Genomic DNA, 19,923 nt, shown 5'->3' on the forward strand with positions numbered 1-19,923 from the left:
AGCTGAAGAGCACTGGTGGCGGGGAAGAACAGGAGGGAGAGCACGGGGGGAGCACTGGGGGAGTGGAGAGCACTGGGGGGGGAGTGGAGAGCACGGGGGGAGAAAGAAAAGGGGGAGAAAGAACAGGGGGGAGTGGAGGGCACTGGTGGGGGTAGGGGGAGAGCATTGGGGGGGAGAGCACTGGAGGGAGTGGAGAGCACTGGGGGGGAGAACAGGGGGAGAGCACGGGGGGGGGAAGAACAGGGGGAGAGCACGGGGGGGAAAAACAGGGGGGAGAGCACTGGGGAGGAGAACGGGGGAAGAGCACGGAGGAGATAGGACTGGGGGGGAACATGGGGGGAGAGCACTGGGATGGTGGCTAGAGAAGGATGGGGAGAGCTGGAGAGCAGGGCGGGCAGCAAGAACAGGGGAGGAGAGAACTGTGGGGGGGGCAGGAGAGTGTGGTGGTGGAGAAGAGCACTGGGGGGGGGGGCAGGGAGCACAAGGTGAACTGGAGACAGTAAAATAAGTTGGATAGGAGAATCGCCCCCCCCCCACCCCTTCGATCCTCCTATCCAGGCACTGTGGCACACAAGGCGGGCTGTACCTGCAGTATCTCCTCCTATGGATCACAGCACTGGCTGGCTCTGTGTTCGGCGGCCGCTCTGTAACATGGCCCCGCCCCCTCAGACCGGCTCATGTGATAGGTGGAACGTTGATTCTCTCTACTATCACACGAGCTGGTCTTGGGGGGGGGGCCATGTTACAGCGCGGCCGCCGAACACAGAGCCAGCCAGCCAGCGCTGTGATCCATAGGAGAGGGCGGAGGATGCAGCTGCCAGTGGACTCAGTGAAAAAAAGGCAGCATGGCGGCGGCGGCGGCAGACGCTGCTGGCTGCTGCAACACCTTGGGGATTCCAGGGGGGGGGCACTTGACTCCCCTTGCCCCCTGCTGCGGACGCCCATGGGCTAAGCTCACCGATTACATTAAAGTGGCCCCTGAAGTGTCACATAGAGGGCGCCATTTGTAGAAATATTCTTTATTACAAATGTCAGATCTGTCGGCCTTTCCTGTCCCCCTGAAGCCTGGCTGGATAACTCCCATAGGAGTGAGTACATGGATTGAAAACTGGCTACAAGGGCGAGTTCAGAGGGTGGTGATAAATGGGGTGTACTCGGAATGGTCAGGGGTGGGTAGTGGGATCCCCCAGGGTTCTGTGCTGGGACCAATCCTATTTAATTTGTATATAAATGACCTGGAGGATGGGTATGGGGGAAACAGTTCAATCTCTCTATTTGCGGACAATACTAAGCTAAGCAGGGCAATAACTTCTCCGCAGGAAGTGGAAACCTTCCAAGAAGATCTGAACAAATGAATGGGGGGAGGGGCAACTACATGGCAAATGAGGTTCAATGTAGAAAAATATAAAATAATGCATTTGGGCGGCAAAAATCTGAATGCAATCTATAGACTGGGGGGAGAACCTCTGGGGGGTCTAGGATGGAGGAGGACCTGGGGGGAGGGGAACCTCTGGGGGGATGTAGGATGGAGAAGGACCTGGGGGTCCTAGTAGACGATAGGCTCAGCAATGCCAAGTTGCTGCTAACAAAGCAAACAGAATATTGACATTAAAAAGGGATCAACTCCAGAGATAAAACGATAATTCTCCCCTCTACAAGACTCTTCCGGCTCCGCCAATCCCTACTGCTGCTCAGACCTTGAAAAGCCTCAATCCAGCCAAGAGCTGAGCAGTTCTGGATTCAAGCCATGGAACCCGTCATTGAGGTCATGGGGTGAATGGAGCCCCACGATTGTCCAATGAAAATTCTTACTTTGATCTGAGGACACATCTCCAGCTGACTACCCCGGCAAAGACCATTACATCAAGCCTCTGTAATAAAGGGTCCAGGCCCTCTGGTAAGAGGCTATGCTGCTTGTGGGGGAGGTATCTGCACGAGATGGGGCTCTTCTGGATTCATCTGCAATTTCACAGATTTGTTTTTTTTTTGTTTTTTCACAATTGGACTTTTTCTAACACTTTATGAGCAAAATGTATGTTTAGCGCAACACTTGTTTTTTGTATATGCGATGTAATGTGATTATATCTCACTTTAGTATCTCACTGTAATGGTTTTATTTCATATGTATGATTTTTTTTTTTTTTTTTTTGCACACTGCTTTGTATTACTTCTGTATGAATTATACGTCTTTATACTGATTTGCTAATGGTAAAAAAAAAAATATATATATATCTTAATTTACTTACCATATTCTTCATTTTACAAGTAAGCAATTAATAGCCAACGCACACACAATAGTGGTGTCACAGAGCATTTATAAAGAACAACCAGAAGCTGTTTGCCTTCAGACTCTCTCTCTCTAATTGAAACTCCCTAAACCTCTATGAAGAGAGCGGGCAGGGAGGGAAGGAGAAGGGGGGAGATCAGTCATTCCTCTGACTCATCTGATTAACTCAACCTTTTTATAATTAGTTCAAATTGTTTGGAATTATAAAAAAAAAAAAAAAGACAAGAACAACATATAAAAATACAATTTAATGCTAATTCCAATAATACAGTATATACATACATGAGCTCCATCAGGGTTTAATGGGGGTATTCCAGCATATTGTTCAGATATTGACTATAAATTAATATACAGAAAGCTCAGGAATAGGATTGTCTTCATTTCAGAACTTCACATGTTGTATTAATAACTACAGTATATAGTAAAATATAATATCCATATCAATATATATATATATATATATATATATATATATATATATATATATTATATACCTACCATCAGGATGGGCTGCTATGTGGACAGACTCTACTATGGTGTCAGATCATTGAATAATATCTTAAATTGGCTCCTCCTCTTCTCGCTCCCTCCGGCTGCACTCCAGGGGGATTGGTTCTGTGCTGTATGGGGCCCCGTGATTTCTAACAGCAGTACCGTCACTAGGATAGTGAACTTTTGCATGACAGGTCCTCTTTAACAGGCTACCATTCAGTTATATATATCGGAGATGCATCACATCCCGTATTAATAAATTCCCAATCTATAGAAAGAATCAGTTCTTCTTCTTCTTCTATTATAATAGTTTTTAATCTTAAATACAGAATTTACACTAAATACAGAGAACGCAGGTTCCGCCCCCATTACATCACCGTGCTCCGCCTCCTCCGGCACCGTGGATCGGGGGTCGGTATTTATTTATTGGTCCCCAGAATGTCGGCCAGCATTTTGGTGGCGTGTTGGGACTGTCCAGAGGCGTACTCCTCCAGGCTCCGCCCCATCACTCGGTGTAAGTTATTGGTAAGTTTGGTGATGACGTCCTTGAAGTTACCGTTTCGGCCGGGCAGCACTCCGTTCCCGGTTATATTGCTCAGGAAGAACCACAAAACGGGCAAAACGTGGCGCTCCACGGCCTGCGGTTTCCGGGGGTAGACAGAGGATACAAGACCTGGGGGGGCAATGGAGAAATGTTGAGGGGTTCATTATAGAAATAATAATAATAATGCGGTGAGAACCCGCCACATAATACAGTATTCGCCTTCAGGGGCGTCTTGTAAATGCCATCAGACGTGGCCTAAAATTTTTGTTAGAGCAACAGCACTATGTGCCTCACCTTGTAGGCTATGAAAGTACCAGTGTTAGTCTTCAAATCAGTCCCAGCCCCCGCTGAACCCCCTGAATTCTAGATGAAGAATTCTGCCCAGGAAGAGATTAAGCTCCACCCAGTGGCATAACCAACAGCCAGAGTGGCCCATGTGGCACCTGGGGTAAAAGGGGGCCCCGTAATTTGTAGTTATGCCCCTAGTCGCCCTTCTGCCGATGCTAAGCAGTGCCCTCAGAGCCCTGGACCAGGAGTAGAAGGGGCCTCATAATTCATAGTTACACACCGCAGGCCCCACCCCTGCTGATGTTAAGCAGTGTCTCAAAGATCCCTGAAGTAGAAGGGGCCTTCATAATTTCTAGTTAAACCCCTGCTGATGCTGAGCAGTCCTACCAGAGCCCGGGATTAGGCGAGGCCCCATACTTCATAGTTATATACCCTTGGCTCCACCCCTGCTGATGTTAAGCAGTGCCCCTAGATCCTTGGAGTAGGAGAGAGTCCCATTATTTGTAATTACATCCCCTGGCCCCACCCCTGCTGATGCTAAGCAGTGCCCCCCCGAGCCATGGAGAAGAAGGTGGCTCCCTAATTTGTGGTTATACCCCTGCTGATGCTAAGCAGTGCCCCCCAGAGCCATGGAGTAGAAGGGGGCTCCCTAATTTGTGGTTACACCCCTGCTGATGCTAAGCAGTGCCCCCCAGAGCCATGGAGTAGAAGGAGGCTCCATAATTTGTGGTTACACCCCTGCTGATGCTAAGCAGTGCCCCCAAAGCCCTGGAGTAGAAGGAGGCTCCATAATTTGTGGTTACACCCCTGCTGATGCTAAGCAGTGCCCCCCAGAGCCATGGAGTAGAAGGGGGCTCCCTAATTTGTGGTTACACCCCTGCTGATGCTAAGCAGTGCCTCCCAGAGCCGTGAAGTAGAAGGGGGCTCCATAATTTGTGGTTACACCCCTGCTGATGCTAAGCAGTGCCCCCCAGAGCCATGGAGTAGAAGGGGGCTCCCTAATTTGTGGTTACACCCTTGCTGATGCTAAGAAGTGCCCCCGAAGCCGTGGAGTAGGAGGCTCCATAATTTGTGGTTACACCCCTGCTGATGCTAAGCAGTGCCCCTCAGATCCCTTTAGAAAAAGAAGCCCCAGAATTCATAGTTGCACCCCTGGCTCCACCAGTGCCCTCAGATCTTTGGATTATTTGTAATTACACCTCTGGCCCCATCCTTACTGATGTTAGGCAGTGCCCCCAGAGCCCTGGACTAGAAGGGGGCTCTATAATTTGTAGTTACACCCCTGCTGATGGTAAGCAGTGTCCCCTGAGCCCGGCATAGAAGGGGCCCCATTATTCCTTGGTTCACCCCTGCTGATGCTAGGCAGTGCCCCACAGAGCCCTGGAGTAGAAGGAGCCCCATAATTCATAGTTACACCCCTGGCCCCACCCCTGCTGATGTTAACCGTTGCCCCCCAGAGCCTCTACTGCCCATTGAAGTGCTGGTATATGACAGTTTAGTGATGGGCGGGGTTTAGCACTGCAGGGGGTGGGGCTTAAAGTGTATGTCTAACCAAAACTTAGAGAAGGAAATCCTGATCAGCTTTTTTCTGTGGCGTGTGCCCGCTGGGGAGATTCACGGCCTATTTGGAAGCCGTTGCTCTACCACCCTCTGAAAAGGGATCCACCATGGATTTTACTCTGAGTCTTCTTGGTGAGCTAAGACTGGCTGTGGATCTTGTTGAGTCAGCAAATTGCAACACTGTACACACAGACTGGGTCATAGGAGGTTTGTCTTCTACACAAAGCGACATTTGAGGCAGAACAGCCGAGGAGCCGTGTGCCGACCGACACAAAGACTTACAGGAACCAGATGGTTGTGTTCTTCCCCTATAAACATGTTGGGGAGGTCAGGCTCCCCATAAATAAAGTATACTATGTGCGTTTGTATCGTGTGATTGTGTCATATGATTGTATTGTTTGTTTGTATCATGTATTTGTATTTTGTGTTTGTATCATATGATTGTATTGTATGTTTGTATTGTATGATGGTGTTGTTTGTTTGTATTGTATGATGGTGTTGTGTGTTTGTATTGTATGATGGTGTTGAGTGTTTGTATTGTATGATGGTGTTGTATGTTTGTATTGTATGATGGTGTTGTATGTTTGTATTGTATGATGGTGTTGTGTGTTTGTATTGTATGATGGTGTTGTGTGTTTGTATTGTATGATGGTGTTGTGTGTTTGTATTGTATGATGGTGTTGTGTGTTTGTATTGTATGGTGGTGTTGTGTGTTTGTATTGTATGATGGTGTTGTGTGTTTGTATTGTATGATGGTGTTGTGTGTTTGTATTGTATGATGGTGTTGTGTGTTTGTATTGTATGGTGGTGTTGTGTGTTTGTATTGTATGATGGTGTTGAGTGTTTGTATTGTATGATGGTGTTGTATGTTTGTATTGTATGATGGTGTTGTGTGTTTGTATTGTATGATGGTGTTGTGTGTTTGTATTGTATGATGGTGTTGTGTGTTTGTATTGTATGATGGTGTTGTGTGTTTGTATTGTATGATGGTGTTGTGTGTTTGTATTGTATGATGGTGTTGTGTGTTTGTATTGTATGATGGTGTTGTGTGTTTGTATTGTATGATGGTGTTGTGTGTTTGTATTGTATGATGGTGTTGTGTGTTTGTATTGTATGATGGTGTTGTGTGTTTGTATTGTATGATGGTGTTGTATGTTTGTATTGTATGATGGTGTTGTGTGTTTGTATTGTATGGTGGTGTTGTGTGTTTGTATTGTATGGTGGTGTTGTGTGTTTGTATTGTATGATGGTGTTGTGTGTTTGTATTGTATGATGGTGTTGTATGTTTGTATTGTATGATGGTGTTGTATGTTTGTATTGTATGATGGTGTTGTATGTTTGTATTGTATGATGGTGTTGTATGTTTGTATTGTATGATGGTGTTGTATGTTTGTATTGTATGATGGTGTTGTGTGTTTGTATTGTATGATGGTGTTGTATGTTTGTATTGTACGATGGTGTTGTGTGTTTGTATTGTACGATGGTGTTGTGTGTTTGTATTGTATGATGGTGTTGTATGTTTGTATTGTATGATGGTGTTGTGTGTTTGTATTGTATGATGGTGTTGTATGTTTGTATTGTATGATGGTGTTGTATGTTTGTATTGTATGATGGTGTTGTGTGTTTGTATTGTATGATGGTGTTGTGTGTTTGTATTGTATGATGGTGTTGTGTGTTTGTATTGTATGATGGTGTTGTGTGTTTGTATTGTATGATGGTGTTGTGTGTTTGTATTGTATGATGGTGTTGTATGTTTGTATTGTATGATGGTGTTGTATGTTTGTATTGTATGATGGTGTTGTGTGTTTGTATTGTATAATGGTGTTGTGTGTTTGTTTTGCATTAAAATGAAAACTTGCGATCCATAAATGACTGTGTGAGAATTCTTTGGAATACTGCGCGGTACTGGAGAAGATCTGGATAGAGTGGAGAAAAGTCGGAACCTCTGGCAGGTTTTTATTGTTGGCTGTGTCTCCATTGCAGAAGTTTCCCTTCACTTCCTGTCCTGATTAGAGGCGTCACAGGAAGTGAGGAGAAATCACTAGACATGTGCAGAATGAAAAAAATTGTTTTGTTAAATAATTGAATCTAGTTAAATTTGCTAAAATTCGCTTCACTCATTTTCGGAATTTGTTTAGTTTATTGACTTTTCGATTTAAATTTTCCGAATTCTGTTGAATTGAATTCAATTTGGTTGAATTTGGAAAATTTGAATCGGCATTCGAATTTATTCTATTCTAAATTTGAAAGACTGTATTATCTTTCTTTCTATTTTATTCTATTATATTCTTTTCTATTCAAAATTCAAATTTCGGAAGGTGATTATAGCCTATCTATTTTTTTTTTTTTATTCTATTATTCTGATGCTATTCTATTGTTTTTTCTATTCTATTCTTTTCTAATCTGTTCTATTCTTTTTTTTTTTCTCTATTTTATTCTTTCTTGTTTTCAAATAAAATTTTTTATTAATTTTCTATTTGAATTTCGGCTGAATTTTGTTTCATTATTTCGGATCAGTTTAAATTTGTTTCTCTTGTAATTTGGAAATTCGGGTTCATCAAATAATGAAAAACGTGTCCGATTCGGAACGCAGCGATCTTCACGTCTCTGGAAGTCGCCCTGACAGAGACGGACAACCAAAACTCTGACAAAGGTTCTTACTTTTCCCTTTCTTGCTATAAAATGAAGGAACATGGAACTCTAAAGCCACGGCATCTCCCATGTCTCCATCCTCATTGGTTCCCCTTTAATCCTTCCAGTCAATCTACTTCCTGCGTTGAGGCGAGTTACCTGACAATCGTTCGGTCACGTCACTCATGGCGCGGCCGCTGAGGAAGCGGATGCGGCTGGCGAATGGTTGCAGAAGCCACAGATTGTCTGTAATGTAAAAATGATGGTCAATAAAGATTTCCTGTTTGTAGGGAAAGCTGAGAGTTCACGCTTTTCTCTCCTTTCTTTGCCGCTAATCTGCAGTCATGTGACCGACATTCCAAAAATTGCGTCTCTCCCCGCCCCCGACTACATCACGCTGTCTGACAGCAGAAGAAGAGTTCAAGTCAAATGCACCCTTCTCCATTCTAACGCACAAATGCATGCGTCCCAATGCAGGCCGCAGTGGTCGGCAAGGAAAGGCTTTGTTGGACTTGCTTTGCCTGCAATCCAAATTCCCCTCAATTGGAGCCACTGCATGCGAAGAAATGCAACGCAAAATCCAAACGCAGCCTCTGAACTGTCATCTAAATGCAGCCCCCCCCCCCCCCCCCGCCCTGAGCAGGAACATCGATTTAGAATTAGAGTTACTAGGCTGTAGTCAGCCAGAGCTAGATTGATAGTTCGTCGTTCTTGGAACTCTCTGGTATTCGTTTGCTTCTGCCTGCTGCTGGGTAGTGCCCCAGAGAATGGTGTGGGGGGCGGCACTAATCATGGAGTGTGGGAGGATGTAGATGGCTGACTGGACCTCTTAGGCCCGCTGCCTGGGTAGAGTGACCATTTGTTTGGATAGAGGCCAAGGATTGGGACTTGGTGAGGTAAGTGAGGGGTGAAAGCACCATGGAAGAACTCAACTTCAATCCGGGTATCTGAGAAACTGGACAGACGCTTTGCCCCTGACTGCAGTGTGGTGGTCTCTCCCCTAGGAGGCGGTCACTGAACTATTTAGTATCTAATTTCACAGAATGTTGGGTTGGCTTAAAGGTTCTCAATCTGTGAAGGCTGTAAGTACTTTTTGCCACTCTCCTGGTACCAGTTAAGTCCATGGGTGTCCTATGCCCCAGCCCTCTCCTTCGGCAGTATTGGGTGAAATCCAATAAACTCCTTATTTGGTCTAAAAACTGACCATCTGTTCACACCGCTTCACTCCTACTGAGGACTAGACCTTGGCGTGAATGCTAACCTGCCCCGCACCTGAGGTTCCTAATATAACTTTGGGGGTCATGGGGTAGCAACATACACTACTCCATTAAGGACTAGTCCTGGGGGTGAAATGCTGGTCTGATGTTCTTCACTTATCTTTGGAGGTCATGGAATTGCTACATACACTACTTCATTGAGGACTAGGCCTGGGGGTGAAATACTGGCCTGACCTGCATTTGAGGTTCCTCGTATGTCTTTGGGGGTTATGGTGCTGCAACATACACTACTCCACTGAAGACTAAACCTAGGAGGTGAAATGCTAGCCTGAGGTTCCTTATATGTCTTTGGGGGTCATGGCGTTGCAACATATAATACTATATTGAGAACTAAATGTAGAGGTGAAATGCCAAGTCCATGGGTGTCCTATGCCCCAGCCCTCTCCTTCGGGAGTATTGGGTGAAACCTAATGAACTCTTTATTTGGTCTAAAAACTGACCGTCTGTTCACACCGCTTCACTCCTGCTGAGGACTAGACCTTGGCGTGAATGCTAACCTGCCCCGCACCTGAGGTTCCTAATATACCTTTGGAGGTCATGGGGTAGCAACATACACTACTCCATTAAGGACTAGTCCTGGGGGTAAAAAGCTGGTCTGAGGTTCTTCACATATCTTTGGGGGTCATGGAATTGCTACATACACTACTCCATTGAGAACTAGATCTGGGGGTGAAATACTGGCCTGACCAGCATTTGAGGTTCCTCATATGTATTTGGGGGTCATGGGGTGGCAACACACACACACTACTCCATTGAGGACTAGACCTGGGGGTAAAAAGCTGGTCTGAGGTTCTTCACATATCTTTGGGGGTCATGGAATTGCTACATACACTACTCCATTGAGGACTAGGTCTGGGGGTGAAATACTGGCCTGCCCCGCATTTGAGGTTCATCGTATGTCCTTGGGGGTTATGGTGCTGCAACATACACTACTCCACTGAAGACTAAACCTAGGAGGTGAAATGCTAGCCTGAGGTTCCTTATATGTCTTTGGGGGTCATGGCGTTGCAACATATACTACTCCATTGAGAACTAAATGCAGAGGTGAAATGTTGGCCTGAGGTTCCTCATATACCCTTGGAGGTCATGAGGTTGCTACATACTCTACTCCATTGAAGTCATTGAGAATTTATTCATCCCAAAAAATGTGAGAGGAGTGTTTGCAAGAAAAGGAAAAAACCCCAATAAAGGTTACCGGCTATAACGTCAGGAATGATGAATATAGGATGGAGGTGGAAGGTCCTCTTTATCGGGAAGGAAGAGTACCGGATACAGTCAGCAATGATTTACCTATATTTTTCATGAGTGTGTCCAGGACGGTCACTGCGGCCGTGTAGATACCGGTGTGCTTGGAGTTCAGGTTGTCCGTAACGACGGTCACCATAGGGACTAACACATGGTGCAGACTGTCCTTCAGAATCGGGATCATGACCACCGCAGACTCCAGAGCATACTGATTGACCTTCTTGTTGGCGTCCTGCATCCTCGGGTTAAAGGCATCAAATATCTGTGAATATAATACAAATAATAAAATAAGATGTAATAAAATTCTGGTTGTTGACGAGGATCCTGTATAATACGAATCGGTTTCATGAAGTTATGTGAATTTGGAACAAAGTTCATTTACTAAACATTTCCACAGCCACCTATAATCTCCCAGCGATCAGCTTGTGACGTTCCTCCTACACACCTTCTATAGGAGTCTTCCATTATAGCGTCCCCATTACCCTTGGAAATTCACCTTCCCCATACTAGGGGTCTATTTGTCAAGGTTGTCTCTTAAAATTCCCAAGACTCTCACGTAAGATTCACTCGTTTCTAATGGAATCCTATGTGGGAAATATTTGAACCTTGGGTGAAAGTTGTGAGAATCTTGGGTGAAAACATTAACCCTTTCAGCCTCCACATCCATATACCGCTTTTGGGTCAGAGCGGTTTTTAGCAGCTTCGTATAAATGGTAAAGGTACCTGTGTTGGTCTTCAAATCGGTCCCTGAAGAATCCCTTGGATCCTAGACCAGGACTTCTGCCCAAGAAGAGAATAAGCCCCACCCCCTGCTGAGGATAAGTACTTGCCCCAGAGGCTCTACTGCCCACTAAAGTGCTGGCATTTGACAAGGGGCAGGATTTGGCCTTCATGAGGGAAGGGCTTATGCCTCGTACACACGGTTGGATTTTCCGATGGGAAATGTTGGATGTGAGCTTGTTGGCTGAAAGTCGGACCGTGTGTACGCTCCATCGGACATTTGTTGTTGGACTTTTTCTGCCAACAAATGTTGGCTAGCAGGTTCTCAAATTTTCCACCAACAAAACTTTGTTGTGGGAATTTCCGATCGTGTGTGCACAAGTCTGACGCACAAAAGTTCACGCACGCCCGGAATCAAGTATGAGCCGGAAGCGCCAGGTCTTGTAAAAACTAGCGTTGGTAATGGAGAGATCACATGACTACAGAACTTCTTTTTTATCAGCTCGTCGTACGTCTTGTACGCCACTACGTTCGGAGTTGTTGGCCAACATTTGTGTGCCGTGTGCAGGGGCGGACTGACCATTCGGGCACTCGGGCTCTGCCCGAGGGCCCCATGCCACTAAGGGGCCCCATCAGGGTTGCCAGCCTCAATAAAACCAGCGACAGTATGTAAAAATCTGTGTTTTTTTTTTTAAAAATCCTAAGATTATAGCTGCCCCGCCTCTCCAATACCTTTTCAGGGTGTGTGTGTGTGTATTCTGTGTGTGTATATTGTGTGTCTGTGTGTATACTGTATGTGTGTGTATACTGTGTGGCCCCATAATCTATTGCCCGGAGGCCCCATAATCTTCTCCTATTGCCTGGGGGCCCCATGAGTTGTCAGTCCACCCCTGGCCGTGTGTATACAAGACAAGTTGGAGCCAACAGCCTTCCAACAATAATCCGCGGTTTTGTTGTGGGGAAGTGCGATGGTGTGGACGTTGCATTCGAGTATAACTCCAGCCAAATCTATTCTTTTTTATTTGGATAGATTAGGGAAAGGTTGGATTCCTCTGCCAAGTTTTCATTGCTGAGATTCTTAAATGGAGCGGCTTGGAGAAGATACGAAATGTCTTGAAGATTACAGAAGAAGAGCCGGATTGGAATGTGATTGGCCACTAGAGACAGGGACGTAACTATAGGGGGTGCAGCAGTTGCGACCGCAACTGGGCCATGTAATGCAGGGGGCCCATGCAACCCCCTCTACATATGGCCGGCAGCAGCATAGGCAGCTAGGGGTACCAGTGCACCATGCACATGGGTGGCTGGAGGTGGAGGGTGACTAGCAGAGCTCCATGCTTGACTATCGCACTGGCTGCTCTTTAGTTGTGAATTCCCCGCATGACCTGTGTCCTCGGCCGGCTCCTCAGAGTACCCCTCTCCTGCTCCATGCATTGCCTCTCAGTCCGATGTCTGTTCTCCCCAGGCCAACATGGATGAGTGCGCAGCCTACAGCTTGGTCATGGTGAGTGAGAGGACCCCATCCCCCACACACCATTACTTACCCCCTCCATCTCCCCCAGGGGACAGAGGCCCCTTCTCACGTGGGGACAGGGACCCCCATCTCCCCTGGGGACAGGGACCCCTTCTCACCTGTGGGCAGTAACTTCATCTGCCCTGGAGAAAAGGACCTCATCTCTTCTGGGGTGGGGACCCAATCCTGCCTAGGGACAGTCCCCCAATAGGGCACCTAAAGGGGGGGCCCTTCATGGTTTCTTGCATCGGGGCCCTGAAGGTTCTAGTTACGCCACTGACTACAGACCTCATTGGTGGTCATGCTACAACAGATTCTTCAGCAAAGTGAATAGGAATGAGTAATTACACAACTATAGTCACAGGAAACAATGTTTCTTTTTTATAAAATAAAGGCTTATTGAGTAGGTAGGTTACAGAGCAGGGTGCTCCACAATAGCAGAGGTTATGGAGGTAAGTGTATACAGGATAACAAATGATCTACAATGTATAACAAGATGCCAATAATGTTTCTCCTGCAGAACTGAACTGATCAGAAGCCTCTTATCTCATTCATCGTTATTTCTAAATCGTTCTTTTTTTCTGCTTCTCCACTTACTGGAGTGATGTTGGAGGTGACAAACCTCACGTTGTTCTTGCAGCGCTCCAGGAGAAGCGTCACTCCCTCCATTTTGCTTTGATATTCCTTAGCGGAGAGAAGTTTGCTGAGCTCCTTCAGTTGCTCCGTCACTTCCGCTGCCCGGACCGGCGGCCTTCCAGGGACCGGGGATTCCTGCGCTTCTGCTTCCACATCTGCAGGTCTGGTAATGCTACAGAAAAAAAAAATAATATGTTTTATTTATTCCAAACTGATCCTCAGGATCCAGAGAGAGGACAAGTTCTCATATGTCATAGCTGTCCATAGCTGTCTATGGCTGTCCATAGCTGTCCATGGCTGTCCATAGCTGTCCATAGCTGTCCATAGCTGTCCATGACGTTCCCTCCGGGGACAATGCAGGCTGCACACCAAGGACCCCATTATAAAGATGGAGCAACTTTGCAGTGTCCAAGGGAATCTCCTCCCTGCTATAAATATATATATATATATACAGTGCCTTGCGAAAGTATTCGGCCCCCTTGAACTTTTCAACCTTTTGCCACATTTCAGGCTTCAAACATAAAGATATAAAATGTTTATTTTTTGTGAAGAATCACCAACAAGTGGGACACAATTGTGAAGTGGAACGAAATCTATTGGATTTTTGAAACTTTTTTAACTAATAAAAAAATGAAAAGTGGGGCGTGCAAAATGATTGGGCCCCCTTGCGTTAATACTTTGTAGAGCCACCTTTTGCTGCGATTACAGCTGCAAGTCGCTTGGGGTGTCTCTATCAGTTTTGCACATCGAGAGACTGAAATTCTTGCCCATTCTTCCTTGCAAAACAGCTGGAGCTCAGTGAGGTTGGATGGAGAGCGTTTGTGAACAGCAGTTTTCAGCTCTTTCCACAGATTCTCGATTGGATTCAGGTCTGGACTTTGGACTTGGCCATTCTAACACCTGGATACGTTTATTTGTGAACCATTCCTTTGTAGATTTTGCTGTATGTTTGGGATCATTGTCTTGTTGGAAGATAAATCTCTGTCCCAGTTTCAGGTCTTTTGCAGACTCCAACAGGTTTTCATCCAGAATGGTCCTGTATTTGGCTGCATCCATCTTCCCCTCAATTTTAACCATCTTCCCTGTCCCTGCTGAAGAAAAGCAGGCCCAAACCATGATGCTGCCACCACCATGTGTGACAGTGGGGATGGTGTGTTGAGGGTGATGAGCTGTGTTGCTTTTACGCCAAACATATCGTTTTGCATTGTGGGCAAAAAGTTGGATTTTGGTTTCATGTGACCAGAGCACCTTCTTCCACATGTTTGGTGCGTCTCCCAGGTGGCTTGTGGCAAACTTTAGACGAGACTTTTTATGGATATCTTTGAGAAATGGCTTTCTTCTTGCCACTCTTCCATAAAGGGCAGATTTGTGCAGTGTACGACTGATTGTTGTCCTATGGACAGACTCTCCCACCTCAGCTGTAGTTCTCTGCAGTTCATCCAGAGTGATCATGGGCCTCTTGGCTGCATCTCTGATCAGTCTTCTCCTTGTCTGAGCTGAAAGTTTAGAGGGACGCCATGTCTTGGTAGATTTGCAGTGGTCTGATACTCCTTCCATTTCAAAATGATGGCTTGCACAGTGCTCCTTGGGATGTTTAAAGCTTGGGAAATCTTTTTGTATCCAAATCCGGCTTTAAACGTCTCCACAACAGTATTACGGACCTGCCTGGTGTGTTCCTTGGTCTTCATGATGCTCTCTGCGCTTTCAACAGAACCCTGAGACTATCACAGAGCAGGTGCATTTATACAGAGACTTGATTACACACAGGTGGATTCTATTTATCACCATCAGTCATTTAGGACAACATTGGATCATTCAGAGATCCTCGCTGAACTTCTGGAGTGAGTTTGCTGCACTGAAAGTAAAGGGGCCGAATAATTTTGCACGCCCCACTTTTCAGTTTTTTATTTGCTAAAAAAGTTTAAAATATCCAATAGATTTCGTTCCACTTCACAATTGTGTCCCACTTGTTGGTGATTCTTCACAAAAAATTAAAATTTTATATCTTTATGTTTGAAGCCTGAAATGTGGCAAAAGGTTGAAAAGTTCAAGGGGGCCGAATACTTTCGCAAGGCACTGTATATATATATATATATATATACACACAGACACACGCACACTTTACCTTTCCTCTGGTTGCTGGACATCCTGGGTCATCACGGTGGCGCTATTCTTCTGAGGAGGACGCTGGCTTCTAGCGGACGGGATCTCGGAGACGCTGTCACTCAGCTCCTGGAATAATCGTCATATCATCTATTATAAAGTTTGTGTAAAACAAGGATCTCCAAACTGCGGCCCGTGGGCCGGATGTGGGCACTATCCCTCCCAATGATACCAGAGATGGGAAACAAATTCTCTCACTGACACCAATGATTATTTTACTCCCGCTGACCACCAAGCCTGTGCCATTGATTACTCCCTCCGATGCCGGGGCATTTTCTATACCCATTGGCCACAGTCCGGCCCCCTTCACATTTGAAGGGCAGTAAGCTGGCACTTTGTTTTTAGAACATTTGGAGACCCCTGGTGTAAAACATGAAATACGAGGCATATGAGGCACATCACACAGCTCACATACTTTCTGCTTCACAGTGGCGATGAGGTCGCGGAGCTCATGTGATGGGATCAAACGTTCCATCTGCACCTCGAACTTGGGATGAGCCATGACCAGGCTGAACATCCGACGTCCGTAAAATCTGCAATACAGGTGATCATTATTACAATGTGTGGAATACACTCAGGACTGTAGGTGGGGGAGGGGGGTCACTTAAAAAATCCTCCCTCAGGCCCCCCTTTCAGTCTTGCACAGTTGTAGCGGCTCTTCTCCTGGACTGGAAAGTCTTCCCCTGATGTCACTGCACACTGTGAGCTTCTCACAATGAGCATTAGAAGCTGCAGAAAGTCAGATAAACCCCGCCTCATTTCCTAAGAGGAGGACATCCAGTGCCCCTGGCCCCATACCCTTTGAATTTTCTTTGGATTCGGGGGGGGGGGGGGGGGGGTCTGCAGGGGGAGGAGGGGGGTACATGGGGGAATCAGATGTGGTCAACACAGGGAGGGGGATCAGGTACGGAGGGCTGGAAGGACAAGTACAGAACGATGCACTGTGTCTGTGTCTCTCTCTCCAGCAGCTAAAAGCTGGCAGGAGGGAGAGGAGAGAAAACAGCTTTCCGCTGCTGGAGGGAGAGACACAGACACTGACAGTGCATCGTTCTGTACTTGTCCTTCCAGCCCTCCGCGCCATTCCTCTGGGCCCTCCTGTGTTCCTGGGCCCCCTACAGGAGGCCTGGTGGTACCCCTTATCAGCGGCCCTGATGGCATGTGTGAGCTGCCCTGGGCAGAGAAAAAGGGGCCCCTCCAAGGAAGGGAGCTATAAAATAATCCCATAATAAGTCAAAGTCCATCAAACGGCATGGGTGGGAGGGTGACCTCTGTATGAAAGTACCTGGTGTCCTGCTGTCCATCCTGAACCAGTCTGACGAGGGTGCGGAGGAAGGTGTCTGTACTTTCTCTGGTTCCACACAGAAGTTTCTCGGCCCCCAGGAGCTCCATCACCCTGAGCAGATGTTTGGCCGTACATTTCCTCACTGCGCTGTTTCGGTGGCTGTGGAGGAGAACGGCACAAATTACAACCTCAGGAGACCACAATGGGCATCAACGTCTCCTTATACCTCTATGGTGCCCCAAGAGATGGCAACATTTAATGGGCACAGCTTTGCCAGTGTGCCCGGGCTCCTCATGTAAATGACTCTTTTGGAACGCCAATCCCCCCCCCAGGCTCTCAGCATCCTTATACTGCAATGCTAGAGTTACACCTCCAAGTGGACCTATTTTGTTCACATTAAAAGATACCGACAGGGACAACATGTGCAAAAAAAAGGCTTGTTCTGCCACTTATTGGCTTCTCAAGAAACAAGCTGCCAGAAAGGTAAGTATATGTAGGGAAGGCCACTTAGAAATCATGGGGCCCCATATATCTTTCCTGATGAGGTCCCCCAACCCCGCCTACAAAGGGGTGTAGCAGAACAGCGGCACTGACTTTATCCACCTACGCCCCAGAAATGGAAAAAAAAAGTCCCTCTTCTGCTTCCACCTCCTGGGCCCCTCTATTGATGGTAATTGAAGCCCTGGTAAGGGAGCAGAAGCGGGGATGTGATCTAGTAAAATCCATTTGTTCACTTAGGAACAATAAAGCTTCTTGGGGACCCAGTACAGCGGCCCTGTATACAGGTATGTTGTACATACCAGCTGCTCTGGGCTGATAGGGTCACTTGAACCCAGGGGGGGTCTCAAACTGGTGGCCCTTCAGCCATTGCGAAACTACAAGTCCCATGAGGCATTGCAAGGCTGACAGTTACAAGCCTGACTCCCCCAGGCAGAGGCATGATGGGACTTGTAGTTTCACAGCAGCTGGAGGGCCACCAGTTTGAGACCCCTGCTGAACCCCTTGATGCCGATGTCCCACAAATATGCAGCCTCACTGGACTGGGCTTTTTGCCGCGGGGCCGCATATTTGCGTATTTCCCTTTGGAGCACCCAGCACAGTGACCCAGGGTCTCCCCCCGAGCCCCGTTCTAATGATCGGGACCCAGAATGGCCACAGTGATCAGTCACACCCCCCCCCCCCCATTCTCTGTTCTTGCAGAGATAGAAAAGAAGTTCTTGTATAAAAGTGAGTACTCACAGAATGCAACTGACTAAAGCCCATAAACCCAGTGCATGGACATGCACAGAACACGGGGCACAGCCAACGCGTTTCGGGGGACGCACCCCCTTCCTCAGAGCTAGGCATTTTGTGAGTACAGACTTTTATACACAAATGTCTTCTTATTGGATGATCTCTGGTAATGCCCTAGGTGCGTGCGCCTTCCATTTCTCTTCTTCTTGTAGTTCCTTTCGGATTACCCCATCGGAGGAAAGCGCATCCACCCAGTTCTGGGATCCCACATCCACCTTCCACACCACCATTATTTCTGACATCTGTCACCCCTCACCTTGGAAGACCTATTAGCTGGAAGTGACTGTGTTTTTTTGTATCTCAGATGTGATGATATGTACGGTTTTACTAACACAGGTCAAAGTTGCAAAATTGTGCTCAGGCATTAAAATTTGTTTTACCCTGAGGTGGGAAGGGGTTAAGACACGTTAAGTCCATGCATGCGGAGTAATGTGTCAGTGACCCCCTTTCAGGTATGTATTACCACTGATAGAGATCCCGGGACTCCCCCTGACAATGTCTTCATCTGCTTCACCTACATACTTGTCTCTGCCGTCCCTACAGTGTCGTATTTCAGGCATCGGTCTCGGGGGTGTATTATAGGGAGAGTCCAGGCAGAGGTCAGGCATCTCTCTATAACAGAGATATGCAATTAGTGGACCTCCAGCTGTTGCAGAACTACAAATCCCATGAGGCATAGCGAGACTCCGACAGCCACAAGCATCACACCCAGAGGCAGAGGCATGATGGGACTTGCAGTTTTGCAACAGCTGGAGGTCCGCTAATTGCATATCCCTGCTCTACACTAACAAAGCTCCGCCCCCGAGGAACTGAACATGGGCTTACTAATAAATAGTACAGATTATTTCAGTCGATCGGTCACACACCTGCCTCCTGCGGCGATCAGGGCGCACAGCGCCTTGGAAGGGGTCACGTTCTCCACCATCATCCCCAGAGATTTGTCGGCTTCCTCCCGGATGAAATCGTTGGAGTCGCCGATCTTGTGGAGCAAAACCCGGGTGATTTCCTCCACCTCCTGGTCCACGCTTCTGCGGAGAGACCTGAACAGATCGCCGATCGTCTTGATGGCGTGGCGGGAGACCTTGGAGCGCAGATTACCGACCTGACGGCGAGTACAACCATTAAAGTGACCTCGTCACCGACATAAACAAGGAGATAAAAGACAGAACTGCAGCAGAAAAGCAAATCGGTTTCCCGGCCTGCCGCCATTCCTCCGATCTTGCAGAGCTACGGCCTGCAGCAGAACCTTCGCATTCAATACCTCTGGGTGCGTCCGATGTCTGCACACAAACCCCCCCCCGCCACACACTATGGTTCCTTCCTCTGACTCCTACCTCACTACTGTGAACCTGTACTGATGATAGAAGTAGCAGATGGAACCACAGCGTGTGGTGGGGTGCTCACATTGGATGCACCCTGAAGTGTTGAATGCGAAGGTTCTGCTGCAGGCCGTAACTCTGCAAGAGAGCCCAGATCAGAAACCCGGACACCCCTCCTGCCCCCCGGGGGACTGCTCCCCTATAGAGACAGTACAGTGATTGAGCGTTGTCAGCCCAGGTCCCGGTTCACAGCAGTGCGGCTTGGAAATTGCACAACTTCAGCGCAATGTGCGGCACATCCCTGCGATTTGCACTGCCGGCTTCCCTGCGGCTTGTTACTTCATCTACCGTCTATGCAATGAAATCAGTGAAAAGTAGTGAGGGAAACTTTTTCATAAGCGCTGCAACATCAGTTCTGATGCTGGAACTGTCAAATCGCATGACAAGTTCCACCGGTGATAACAGGGGGGCCAAGACAGGGAAATACTGGAGGGATCACCGGGGGGGGGGGGGGGGGATGGGGGATAAAGGAAAAAAAATAAAACCACTGCAGCCACCCCATCTATAAATACAGTGCTTTGAAAAAAGTATTCATACCCCATTGACATTCTCCACAGTTTGTTAGAACCAAAAACATACATTTATTTTATTGGGATTTTATGTGATGGACCAA

The 19,923-nt window shown here is 47.1% G+C and overlaps 1 protein-coding gene across 1 annotated transcript in view; it reads right to left on the reverse strand.

Moving 5' to 3' along the window:
- Window positions 1-2,516: 2,516 nt before the first annotated feature.
- LOC143958064 (TOG array regulator of axonemal microtubules protein 2-like) overlaps window positions 2,517-19,923 on the reverse strand; it is a 72,124-nt gene continuing 54,717 nt past the window's right edge. Inside the window, exons 14-21 of the mRNA XM_077467521.1 lie at window positions 18,798-19,033; window positions 16,639-16,797; window positions 15,772-15,889; window positions 15,319-15,425; window positions 13,155-13,365; window positions 10,370-10,586; window positions 7,962-8,048; window positions 2,517-3,452 (exon numbers count right to left, since the gene is read on the reverse strand). Of these exons, the coding sequence (XP_077323647.1) occupies window positions 3,199-3,452; window positions 7,962-8,048; window positions 10,370-10,586; window positions 13,155-13,365; window positions 15,319-15,425; window positions 15,772-15,889; window positions 16,639-16,797; window positions 18,798-19,033 (1,389 nt within the window). The 3' untranslated portion in view covers window positions 2,517-3,198. The remainder of the gene's footprint in view (window positions 3,453-7,961; window positions 8,049-10,369; window positions 10,587-13,154; window positions 13,366-15,318; window positions 15,426-15,771; window positions 15,890-16,638; window positions 16,798-18,797; window positions 19,034-19,923) is intronic.

Source organism: Lithobates pipiens, unplaced genomic scaffold (assembly GCF_037356315.1).
Source record: "Lithobates pipiens isolate NorthernLeopardFrog02 unplaced genomic scaffold, aLitPip1_a1.2 Scaffold_101, whole genome shotgun sequence".
NCBI classification, from domain to species: Eukaryota; Metazoa; Chordata; class Amphibia; order Anura; family Ranidae; genus Lithobates; species Lithobates pipiens.